The 12,455-nt window shown below is 58.6% G+C and overlaps 1 protein-coding gene across 2 annotated transcripts; it reads right to left on the minus strand.

Moving 5' to 3' along the window:
- Window positions 1–280: 280 nt before the first annotated feature.
- Window positions 281–6,750, minus strand: DUSP23 (dual specificity phosphatase 23). 2 transcript variants are annotated; one of them, XM_074981039.1, is made up of 3 exons: window positions 6,596–6,750; window positions 2,443–2,717; window positions 281–926 (listed from the first exon to the last, which is right to left on the minus strand). In XM_074981039.1, the coding sequence occupies exons 2-3, from the start codon at window positions 2,710–2,712 to the stop codon at window positions 741–743; spliced, it is 456 nt and encodes a 151-aa protein (XP_074837140.1). In that variant the 5' UTR covers window positions 2,713–2,717; window positions 6,596–6,750; the 3' UTR covers window positions 281–740. The 2 variants fall into 2 exon arrangements, with proteins under 2 accessions (XP_074837140.1, XP_074837141.1); XM_074981040.1 differs by lacking the exon at window positions 6,596–6,750 and adding an exon at window positions 3,400–3,422.
- Between the last annotated feature and the right edge of the window lie 5,705 nt (window positions 6,751–12,455).

A 12,455-nucleotide genomic window follows, 5' to 3' on the forward strand; every position in this document is an offset into this window, starting at 1 on the left:
AGCACCGAGTGCCCACGGGCGCAGGATGGAGCTTGGTGCAGCACGACACCGCTGGTTGTTCTGGACCTGCAGCTTCTGGCTCCACAGGCCGGGGGCCGTCACTCACTCTGCTAACTCCCCGGGGCCAGCAGAGAGCGACCTGCCCCACTGTTCCCCAGCCCCTTCACCCCTGTGCAGCACGGGACACGCTCATAAGAAGCACTAGCTGCGGCGGTGCTCGGGGGAAGCAGGCGTAACCCTTCCCCTGTCCTGCCCCTGCACCACTCACAGACCACGAGGGCAGCCAACAGCACCTTTTATTCAGGGCAGGAGGGAGGGGGACGACACACTGGCAGCAGCTCAGAAGAGTAAAACCCCCAACACCTCCAGGCTCACAGCCAGCACTGGCCAGGCCGGGCTCCAGCCAGTGCACCCTGCAGGCACAGGTACCTGCCCCTCCCTAGGGCCTGGCTTACCCAATGCAGGGATCGCGGGGTGGCCTACAAGGCTCCCGCTCCCACAGAGCTGCCCCTCGCTCCTCTCCGATTCAGGTCTCACTCTGTCTGCCTGGAGTAAATGGGGCTGGGACAGCTCCTACCCCAGGACAGGCAAATGGGCTGAGAACAAAAGCTGGCCTCGGGCTATGGGCCCAGCTCCCACGCAGCAGCCAGGCTCTCCCTGCTGAGAGGAGCTGGGAAGGTCCCCTGTGGGGCCCTGCTGCGGAGCACCTCCCGCACCCAGGGAGAGGGGCGCTGCTGCAGCTATTTGATGTGGTGGTGGAACTGGATCACGGCTTTCTCCTGCTCGTGCGTCTCGATGGCTCCAGGCCGGATTCTCCGGAGCTCGTGGATGGCGTCGACCCCGGTGAGCCTCTGGGCTTTCACCAGGTAACAGGCCAGCATGGTTCCCGTCCTGCCAAAGCCCAGCAGGCAGTGCACCGCCACAGCCTGAGGGGAGAGCACACGGGAGGGTTAGGCCAGGCCTGGCAACTTCACCCCCAGGCACTCCCCACTGCCTGGGAGCAGGCAAGAAGCCCAGCACAGAGCAGAAGGGCCAGGCCTATCTCCAGGTTTGGGTGTTCCCAGCCTCAGAGGCCTGGCCGGCCGGAAGCCAGAAACCCTTGTTATGCTGCGGGGAGAAAAGCCCTGAAGCCGAAGGAGATGTTGTCCTCCAACCACCCAGCACCAGGCGCTCCTTTGGGGTGGCAGCAGCCGTGGGGAATGCCCTGGGGCTGGCACTACAGGCTGGCCGGCTCCTTGTGAGGCCCTGTCATTTTTCACAGCACGAGCCATGTTCACAGTGACAGCTGCCCAGGGGTCTGCACAACCGGTTCCCGTGATGGGCAGCCAGACCCCAGAGGGTGCGAATGGCCCAGCGCCCCCAACCTCAATGCTGGGAGCTGGTGCAGAGTAGAACTGGGTCCTGCCCCACTAGAGGGGGAAGGAGCTGTAAGACCTGCCCAGCCTCAGCATCCCAGCATCAAGGAATCCCCCCAACACCCTGCAGGATGTTTGGGAACCTGCTCTGCCAGGGCCCTCCATGGTGGCTGATGAGCTGCCTGGGGCCAAGCCCAGAGGCAGGTGCTATGGGCCTGTTGTATGCCAGCCCTTTGCCCCAGGCAAAGACTTGCTGTAGCACAGGCTATGCCAATCCTCATGGGTCTGGGCAGCCAGGGAGAGTCCCGGTTATTGTCCCCACAGCAGAGTCCTCACAACTCCCACCTGCCCCGGGGGGCTGGGCAGCGTTCAGCCCTGCCTGTCCTGGGTGAAATCAGAATGGCACAGCCACATGTGCCCGGCCCCAACTGCCCAGAGGGGCTGCCACCCCACTAGCAGCCAGCCCTGGGAAGCTCCTGTGGCCAGAGCACGTGGCAGTGACACCAGCACGAGGGATCTGGCCTGTCCTCATTGCTGAGTGGGGGGCAGGCTCAGAGGGTATGCTGGGAAGCGGGACTTCAGCGCTGCCAGCTCGGAGGTTGGCCCCTTAACTTGGACTCGCCCCAGGGAGCAGCGGAGTCTGGGCTCGAAGCAGTGCCCAGACTTATTCAGACCCCCCAGCCTCGTCCCTGAGGCTCAGCCCAGGTGTGTGGGGGGGTCCAGCTCCCCACGCCCTGTCCCTGGAACCCCCTGACTTCCTGCCGCCCATAGGGTCAGCATGGCCACAGCTCCGTGCACCCCACTCCTGCCGGCTGGGCAGTCACTGCCACTCCCGCACGTGCTCACTCCACAGCGTGCACCATGCGGTGAGGGGGCAGGGCACATGGGCACCGCTGCACCCCCACCCCCACTGGCAGGAGGAGGTAATCAGAGCTGCACGGAGCCCCAGAGGGTCAGGTCCTGAAAGGGAAGAGCCCGGGGAGAGTGGGAGGGGCACTTGCTGACATCACCACCACAGTCTCAGGCCAGCAGCCAATCAGACAGAAGGGGTATGCGCGTGCGGGGGAAGGTGGCGGACAGGCCAGACCTCGCCCTTGGCGTTGGCGTCCTCCACGACCCGCAGGAAGCGCTGGATCTGCTCCAGGGAGGGGGCGCAGAAGTCCGGGATGCGGAGGCGATGGAGCGCGATGCCGGGGCAGGTGTCGTGGTAGGGTGGGCTGCGCTCGCTCAGTGACACCAGGTGCCGCACGCCGTGCTCGTGCAGGTACTGGTAGTGAGCAGGCAGCCGGGGCATGGCCAGCCCGGCCAGCTTGCCGGGCACCACCCAGGAAAAGTTCGGCGGGACGGCCGATGCCATGGGTGCTGCAGGCGGACACAGCAGGGGGTTAGAAAGAGCCCTGTGTGCTGATGTGTTCCTAGCACCTTCCACCCACACCCTAACCTCCAGCCAGGCCCCTCCATCCGCATCCCTGGTTCCAGCCTGCCCCACATCCTCATTCCTCCAGCCCGGCCCCTCCATCCCCATCCCTGGTTCCTGCCTGCCCAACACCCTCATTCCCCTGGCCCCAAAGGCTCCAGCCTCTGCTGCTCTAGGGCATTGGGGGAAGGTGGCACCATCTCCCCTTGTCACCCCACAGGCTCTGCAGCCTTCCCCAAACTCTCTGGCAATGGGACCAGACACCTGACTGGCCAGCCTGTTGTTTGATGGAGCTGGGTGGGGAGCAGTTCTCACCACGGGCTCCTGGCGTCCCTGGCAGACCCAGTGGCAGCCCCACGCTGTCTACACATGCGCAGGCTTAAGGGACACAGGACCCAGACAAGTGCTGATAAAGTGGAGTGCAGCCAGGGGACGGCTGACAGCCAGATGCCGGGAGCTCTGTGGATAGAGCTACACAAAGGGAAGGTGAATGGGTGATGCTGGCATGCCTCCGTGGGAAGCAAATCATTGACTAGGGGCCTGGCAGCATCGCAGAGGGCAGGGAGTTGAAGCCAGACACATGCGGACTGGGGAGAAGGCATCTGTGTGTCACAGCACATCATTTACCAAGGGATGCAATGGATTCTCCGTCGCTGACCCAGGGCTGGACCGAGGCGAGATATTCCCCTCACAGCTCTGCTTTAGGAATCATTTCGGGGCAGGTCTCTGGCCGGGGTTACCCAGGAGTCAGACTAGGTCAGTGGTCACCAAGAGGTCGATCGTGCTCTCTGATGGCAGAAGCACTAAGGCAGGTTTGCTCCCTGCCTGCCCCAACCCCAGCCCCATGCTGCTCCTGGAAGCGCACTGCTCTGGCCTGCAAGCACCCTCCCCACACTTCCCATTGGCCAGGAATGGGGAACTGTGACCAATGGGAGCTGAGGAGGCAGTGCCAGCAGAGAGGAGCACTATGTGCAGCCACATGTCCCCTGGGGCCTTAGGGGTGCACCGGTCCCTTGTGGGAGCAGCATCTTGGCATCAGCCAAGGGCAGGGGGACTAAGGCTGATGTGCTGGGTCCCCGGCAGGCCTGGGCTATTCGGGGATGGCAAGATGCCCTGCTGGGCCTGAGATGCCCCTTGTGCCACCTGTTCTCTGGGAGGTAGAGGAAGAGCTGCCCCGCACTGCAGGCTGACCCCAGAAAAACTGGGGCAAGAGGAGAAGAAACCCAAATGTAGTCCCAGGCCTGAGCCCACATTTTCGCTGCCCCAAAGACGACGCTCAGCCTGGAAGGCAGCCCGAGGACACACCTGCGCACAGGCATCGTCGCACCCTCCCTCGCCACTTCCTCAGCCCTGCACACTGTGCGCCTCAGCCAGCGGATGCGCGGGGAGCCTGTTTCAGCTCCCGAGGGCGGGTGAAACAGGGGAGAGGAAGCCCAGACTCCCTGCGCCAGGTACATCTTGGCTGCTCCCTGGCACTCACGTAACAGCACGAGGGGGTGACTCGGGCACTGCAGAGCAGCTGTTCCACACCCTGTGGCACAGCCTAGTCAGCGGTGAGTCCCAGACCCATTATCAAACACTTGCCGCACAGCCGCTGACAGCTTCATTTCCTTCTAGCTCTCAGAATAATTAGCTAGTGCATTGGGTGGATCTCAGAAAACGTCACCCCAGCCCCATGGCTCTGCCCTGCCCAGGTACTGTTACAACAGACATTTACCCTTTACAACACTTGTTAACTACTTGCTGCAGTAATACCATGTGCTGGGGAAGCCTCCAGGGACCTGAGCCTTGCTGTAAACCCAGGGGTCTGATGCCTTGTTTTGCATTATGGGAATGGAATAAGAAGTCCCCTCTGCTTGCCTTTGAAATCTCACCCCAAAGCCTCTAGCCCCTGGTTTCCCAAACTGGGGGGTGTGAACAAATCCCGGGGGAGGGCGTGAGGCAACCCAGCCGCCTCCATCATTCCCCCCCACAAAGAAAGAGCCAGCCTTGGCTTCCGACTCTCAGCCCCTGCAATTTTACGTGGGCGACCCAGCACAGCCGCTATGAAAAGCAGGCAGCCAATGAATACAGATGTGGAGCTAGCTACTTTCTGTACAGGTGAGGGAGTGTGGATTGTGAGGAGGAGGAGGATGGGGTAAGATGGGGGGCTGGGGGTGCCTGGCTCAGGTGGGGAGGATAGGGTAAGAGCAGGGGGTTTGTAGGAGAGGAGGGGCTTGGCTTGGCGGCTGACCCCAGCAGCACGGGGCTCAGGTGGCTCAGGCTGGAAGGCAGGCAGCTGGCCCCAGCAACGCAGGGCTTGGGTGGCTTGTGATGGCAGGTGGGTGGCTGGCTTTGGCAGTGTGGGGGTTGGGTGGGTGGCTGGTCCTGGCAGCACAGAGCTTGGGTAGGCAGCTCCAGCAGCGCAGGTCTCAGGCACACAGGCAGCTCTGGCAGCTGGCCAGCTGGGGTTGCACCAAGCACCCACAAGGGGCCAAGAAAAACTATTTGTGCTTATTTTTAATTTTAAATAACATTTTTATGTCAAGCTTTTATGTTTGTTTTAAATTACAGACTGAATTTTTTTACTAACGGGGGGGTTGGATGATGGTAAAGAAGAGGTGGGGGGGGGGGGGGCGGGAGAGTTTCTCAAAAATCAAAAGAGGGGGGTGTGATGCCAAAAAGTCTGACACTCACTGGGTCTAGTCCCTCCAGCCCAGCCTGGACTTTCTGTGCCTGTACCAACTGCAGCAGCTGGGACAGAGCTCTGTCCCACCATCCTCTCACAGCAGCTGGGGCAGGAGCTGTCCCCCACCGTCCTTGCTAACCACATCCCAGCAGCCTGGGGCCTGTGCCATAGAGGGGGTTAGACTAGATGGCCACAATGGTTCCTTTTGGACATGGCTCTATGACACAGAAATCTGCCTCTGGATCCTGCAGCCCGTGTGATGCCTGACAAGGGAGGGGGCAGCATCCCCAGGCACCAATCCTGGCACTAGACAGACGATGGGACCCACTGGGCTACAGGCTTTGGACTCCATGGTGGGAAAACAGCTCTGAGCTAAGCCATGTCCACGGGCCAGCCTGGGCCGTGCCCTCAGAGTTGCAAACCCAGTGCCTGGGGGTCTGACGCAGGCCACGAGACAAGTGTCTGTGAGGGGCAATGCCTGGCAGGCATGGCTGGGCACCCCTGAGCCTGGAGCAGAGGGGCAGAGCCTGGCACAGCTAGGCTGGCACCTCCCAAACTAGCACCTCCTGCCTACCACTTGCACCCACACAGCCTGGCATCCATAATCCCCTGAGCAGGGCAAAGGGCTGAACTCAGCAGAGCTAAAACCCTTTGAACTAGAACCTGACCCCTGGGCTGCCATCCCCCAGCCCAGCATAGCTGGCACTCCCCCAGCCTGGCACCCCTATACCCTAGCACCCAGAGCCTGGCACCCCCACTTCCCCCAGCCTGGCACCCCTATACCCTAGCACCCAGAGCCTGGCACCCCCACTTCCCCCAGCCTGGCACCCCTATACCCAAGCACCCAGAGCCCCTGCGCCTGGCACCCCCACTTCCCCCAGCCTGGCACCCCTGTACCCAAGCACCCAGAGCCCCTGAGCCTGGCACCCCCACTTCCCCCAGCCTGGCACCCCTATACCCTAGCACCCAGAGCCTGGCACCCCCACTTCCCCCAGCCTGGCACCCCTGTACCCAAGCACCCAGAGCCCCTGAGCCTGGCACCCCCACTTCCCCCAGCCTGGCACTCCCTGCGCACACCCCCAGCCCTGCCCGCGCCGCGCTGCAGCAGGCGGAAGCCGCGGCCCCGCTCGAGGCCCAGCCCGCCCGTCCCGGTACCTGCGGCCGGGGCGCACGACGCGGCCTGCGCAGCCGCCGGAGCAGGGAGGGGCCTGGCTGGAGCCGCTCCGCCTCGGGTCCGCGGGCTCAGCGCCGGGTAGGGCCCGGCCGGGCCGGAGGAGGTTTCTGCAGGGGCCGGAAACTGCTGGTGTGTCACTGCGCCCCGCCCCGCCGGGTAGCGGCCCGCAGACCCCTGCTGCACCCCCCTTCCGCAGCCCCCCCAGCCCCCCGCTGCACCCCCCTTCCGCAGCCCCTCAGCAGCGCCCCGTAGCCCCCCGCTGGGTTCCCCTTCCGCAGCCCCCCCCGCTGCACCCCAGCCCCCCGCTGGGTCCCCCTTCCGCAGGCCCCCCGCTGCGCCCCCAGCCCCCCGCTGCACCCCCTCCCGCAGCCCCCCAGCAGCGCCCCGTAGCCCCCCGCTGGGCCCCCCTTCTGCAGCCCCCCCGCTGCGTCCCCAGCCCCCCACTGTACCCCTCTCCCGCAGCACACCACAGTCCCCCAGCAGACCCCCTCCCGCAGCGCACCGCAGACCCCTACTGCACCCGCCTTCTGCACCTCTCTGCTGCACCCCTCTCCTGCAACCGCCCAGCAGCGCCCCACAGCCCCCTGCTGCGCCTCCCTTCCGCAGCACACCACAATCCCCCAGCCCCCCACTGCTCCCCTCTCCTGCAGTGTCGTGCAGCCCCCCAGCTGCGTCCCCTCAGCCCCCCACTGCGCCCCTCTCCCACAGTGCCCTGCAGCCCCCCCTGCAGCACTCCAGCCCCCCACTGCTCCCCTCTCCTGCAGTGCCCCGCAGCCTCCCTCCCCCAGCCCCCCTCTGCGCCCCTCTCCCGTAGCGCACAGCAGCGCCCTCCACAGTGTCCCCTGCAGCGCCTGCAAGCTCCCTGCAGCACACAGCAACCCCCGCTGTGCCCCCTGCAGTGCGTTGCAGTCACTGGTGTGGCAGTGGGCACCAGCCCTCAGCCTGGGGGCCCAGCAAAACCTGCCGGCTAGTGAGCTGCAGTGACCCCCGTACTGCAGTCCCCGCAGTGAGCCACAGCCCCCAGTGTGTCCACTGCTGCACCCTCCGCAGCCCCTGCAGCTCACCACAGGCCAGAGCCCAAAACCTGCAGGGCTCCTTGCCAGGATGGACTGCCCCCGAGTCACAGCGGAGCAGGGGTTACTGTCACTCTGCGGAGGGGAAGAATGAGGCACAGGGTGGGCGCCATATGCCTGCCAACCAAGGGCAGTGGGAACCCCTGGGCGTGCGCATCCCCATTGGGCTGGGCCATGTGTTCAGAGCGCTAGGCTGAGTTCTGATGGGGGGGTGCAGGGGTCTGATAAGTGGTCGAGGGTCACCCTGCTCTCTGGAGGGAGTGCGGGGTCTGGGAGGGAGGTTGGGTGCAGAACGGAGCTCGGGTAGGGGACCAGGGTTGCCAAGGGAAGCAGGGTTGCCAAGGTGGGGGGCAGGTGCACCAGGGCCTGGCGTTTCCAAGGGGCAGCGATTGGAGTGCTGGGCAGATGCACCACTTTGCACAGCCCTGAGGACTGCAGGGAGGACCCAGTATCTCACACCAAGGTGTGCTAAGGTAGGACCCTCAGTCCTTCCCCTCTTGCCCAAGGCTTTGCCCTTTCTAGGGGCATGGAGTAGCCCTCCCCCCTCCACGGTCCCCAAGCCCACGGTGGCGGCAAGTTAGGGTGTCTGGAGTCTGAGAGGGAGTGTGGGTGAAGGAGGAGGTTGTGACCTGGGGCAGCATGTTGGGGGACAGGGTCTGCGAGGGGATAGGAGTGCAGGGGAGGATTCTGGCCTGGAGAAGGGGTGTAGGAGGGAATGCGGGGTCTGGGAGGGAATTGGGGTGCCCTGTGCCCCCCATCCCATCTCCCTACAGAATCCTCTCAGGGCCCCCAGAACAGCTGATATTAATAATTAACACCTCACAGAGATGCCAAGAGCCGTTCACCGCTGACAGCGGCAGAGCGCTCAGGCTCTCTGCAAGCTCAGGCAGTGTTACGCTGCCAGTTACCGCTGGGGCAGCTCCCTGCTCTCCCAGTGATGGGCTCGGGCAGCATCGCTGTGGTGATCACACCCCCCCCAGGTTTTTAGCTTTTCTTTGCAGCCATGAGGACTAACTACCTTTGCTCTAAGGAAAGTGGGGACCGATTTATGTCACTGTGATATCATCACATGCGCAGGAACTCTCCGAGAGAGGTTGCAATAGGTACAGAGCTACGTGCTCTATTAACCCATGGTACATTGCATTGAATGGGGGCAGGGGTGCTGGCTGCCCACAGCTGTGCCGATGTAGCATTTTATGTGTGGACAAACCCTCAGCAACTGTCTCTGAGAACTGGTGAAGGGCAGAAGAGATCCCAACATCCCGGGAAAGGGAAAATAGAGTAGTGAGTGGCCCACGTAAAGGGGAATAAGGAGAACTCACGACATTATAGGCCTGGCAGCTTGAGTTTGGTGCCTGGAAATGCTACCGTTACTTAACCCTTGTACTCTGCAGGGAGCATAGGTCATCTACAAGTCTCCTCCGCTTCACTCTGTCTTGGACATCTGATAGAACACATAATAAAATAATTTGTAAGCACCTAGAAGATCATAAGGTCAACAGTCAGTATGGATTTGTCAAGAACCAAGCATGTCAAACCAGCCAGATATCCTTGTGTGCTATTCCCAATGGTGCAGTCTGTACTGTTGAGCAGCTGATCCCCAATTCTCCAATTTGGGGTGCCTTTTGCACTGCTTCAATGTGTGGGTAGCCACTGTCGGTCTGCCTGCCCACAGACTCCAGCATGTAAACAACCCCCCGCTGTACTGCATGAGCTCTCGCCAGCCAGCCACGCACCCATGAATTATATTACACAGTGCTGCCAGTACATTCCAAATCCCAATCTTTCCCCCAGCAATGTGTTCATTACTGCCCAGTACCTTCCTGGACAATACAAGCTCATAGAATGGCCATCATTCTAGTCAGGATCTCTCCCCCCGCCAGTGATGCTTCCTTTGTTTTTCAAATGTTGTCAATGAGTAGAGATGAAGGGAGAGATGATTTGTGTCCTCTGTTCTCGCTTATTCCGTTATTTTCCTCTTCTAAAATCGTCTGCAGCTGAGGGCCCCAGCTGAAAGTCTGTTTGCACGGGAAGCCCCAGACGTTCCGTTGGCAAGATGGAAATTTCTCATTCACACCCTTCTTTCTGCCTTGTCTGCTTAACCAGGTGATTGTCCATTTGATTATGCTGGCACCTGGCCCAGGCATCAGTTTGCCTTTTGTCTCTTAGGAACTGGTTTGTTCCTGCTTTTCTACACTTGGAATATGACTCTGCAATGTCATAAAGAACAACCACATAACTTTACAAATAGTGTTGCTAGGTGTATTTTACCAGCACAGTTATGACTAGTAAATTATGAGTTTTCAGGTGATCCCAACACAAGGCCAACTTTGTACAAAATGTATCACGGTTTTGTCCAAGTACTTTGATACTGTCTCATGAGCATCTCAAGCAAACTCGGGAAATATAAACTAGAGGAGCCTACTACAGATTGAACCTCTCTAGTCCAGCACTCTTCCATTCGGCAAACTCCGTAATCGGGCATGATTTTAGTTAGCCAGACCACCACTTATCATGGCTATGGCCAAGTTTCTTGTGGTCCCACAGAGTTTTGTTTACAACCACCAGTCCTGGCTCTCGGTGTTGGGCGCTGTTATTTAGCTGTAATTTACCTCTACGTTTCTTCTAAGAGCCAAGTGAGCAGTGGAAGAGTTGGTAATGTGCTAGAAAATATTGACCTCCTTTCATCTGGCAAATTCTCTAGTCCAGCATCCGTCAGGTTGCAAGAGTGCTGGACAAAAGAGGTTCAACCTATGTAAGGGTAGGTGCACTAGGGCTGGAAAATCATAATCAGAAAGTAGTTGTCAAAGGTTCATGCTGCACTGTGGAAGACAGGATTAGAAAGTGGAAAAATAGTTTGAAATAGCAAGGATGAAATTCAGTAAGGACAAATGCAAAGTACTCCTCTGAGGAAGGAATAATCAGTTACACATATTCAAAATGGCAAATGATTTTCTTGGAATGAGTACTGCAGAAAAACATCTGGGGAGCAGAGTGAGTCACAAACTAAACACAAATCAGCAAAGTAATACTGTTGTAAAAAAAGAAGCAAACATAATTTGTGGATGTATTAATAGCAGTGTTATAAGAAAGATGCAAGAATTTTTCCTGTACTGGACAGTGAACTGTAAGTATTTGCTTTAATATGTGGCCTGACTTTGGTGCCTATCCTCTGGTTCAGGCCCTAAATTTTGCACCCAGCATGGGGCCCTAGGTGTGCTCACTCTTTCTCTACTATGTTCTCCTGCTTTATGGGGCAGATGTTTATCCAGGCCCACCAACATGGGGGACAAAGTTGTCCTGAGGCCTGGTGATTCTAAGGGGGTCCCAGCCACCACCGCTGCTACTGCCACCAGAGTGCTCCAGAAGGCATTCCGTGGAGCTCTGAGGTAGGGGGGCCAGCACTGCGACCGGGTGGTTCTTAGGGCTGGCTGCCATGGTCCCATCCCTTCTGCCCCAGGCCTGGCCACCCATATGCCTTTCTCCATAGCCCTTGGTGGTTGTTGGCCCTGCTCTGGGTATGTGTCATTGTTGAAAAGCACACTGCATGGACGGAAAATCCCCCCGTTGGCTAAGCACTGTGTTCTGGCCATTTTGTTTTACCCTTCCGTCCCTTCCTGTCCCATGTGTCCAATGGCAGCACATTCCCTCATGTGACCTGTGGACAGTTTCCGTCGCTCAGTTGACCTTAGCCCCATGTTGTAAGCCTGGGAAAGTTCTCTTCTTTTTTTTGGTGGGTGGGGTTTGACTGAGGGGTGTGTTTTTAAAGTCATTTTGAAAAGCTGGGAGAGGCACATACAATGCATTCCACAGTTCTACGTACACGAGGAGAAAACCAGGAATTTGGAATAGTGACATCACAAATGAGGCCTTCACATACACATTTCTTGTAATTAGTTACTTCATGGTACTAACCACCCACCCTGAAGATTGCCCTTACTGCTAGTTGTCACCATCTGGTAAGTTTTGCTGGGCCGGAGACAGGAGAGGGTAATTCTTCAGATCCATTGGATCAGCCTCTCACTGGGGTTATGTTGTCAACAACATTCCTGACATAATAAGCAGTGCGTGGGGCTCTTTAGGTTCTCAGTGCTCTATGACACACCAATGGTTCATGTAGATCCAGTTCTTCCTTGTAGATGTGAAAGATGGGTGTTAGGAAAAAGTTTCTGACTGTCAGGGTGGTCAGATTGCCTTGGGAGGTTGTGGAATCTCCATCCCTGGAGATATTTAAGAACAGGTAAGATAAATTTCTTTCAGGGATGGTCTACACAGTACTTGGTCCTATCATGAGGGCAGGGGGCTGGACTCGATGACCTTTCGAGGTCCCTTCCAGTCCTAGTATTCTATGATTCTAGATGACCTATTGACTGGACAGTAGCAATTTACCAAATAGTGCTGTCAGGATCCAATATTGGAGTTCTGACGCTGAACAAACTTGTTTTGAGTAACACACACCTCAGATAGGACTCTGTGTCACTGGCCCCAAATTATGACCAGAACTGCCACGAAATGGAGCTATGCTGAGGTGATCAAACTCAAATGCAGAGGAGACGAACGCAGGGTATGGTGCGGTGTTAAAGTTACCCAGAAGTCTTCTCCCTTTATATGTTGTACTCAGCTGAGTGCATTTACTATACACCACATCGCACATTTTTGACTTGGCTTGGTAACTTTGCAGAACAATCTCTGCACAGAATGTGCTGCCTCCTTGCTAGCCACGATTTGACTTTCTTTTTCCTTCATCTCCACATTCTTTGTCCCTGCT

Source organism: Carettochelys insculpta, chromosome 30 (assembly GCF_033958435.1).
Source record: "Carettochelys insculpta isolate YL-2023 chromosome 30, ASM3395843v1, whole genome shotgun sequence".
NCBI classification, from domain to species: Eukaryota; Metazoa; Chordata; order Testudines; family Carettochelyidae; genus Carettochelys; species Carettochelys insculpta.

Excerpts from the sequence above, each read along its gene's own strand:
- DUSP23 (XM_074981039.1), bottom strand. The coding sequence starts at position 2,712 with ATGGCATCGGCCGTCCCGCCGAACTTTTCCTGGGTGGTGCCCGGCAAG. Across the intron at positions 927-2,442 it reads ACGCCAACGCCAAGGGCGAG|GCTGTGGCGGTGCACTGCCT; the intron begins GTCTGGCCTGTC and ends CTCTCCCCTCAG.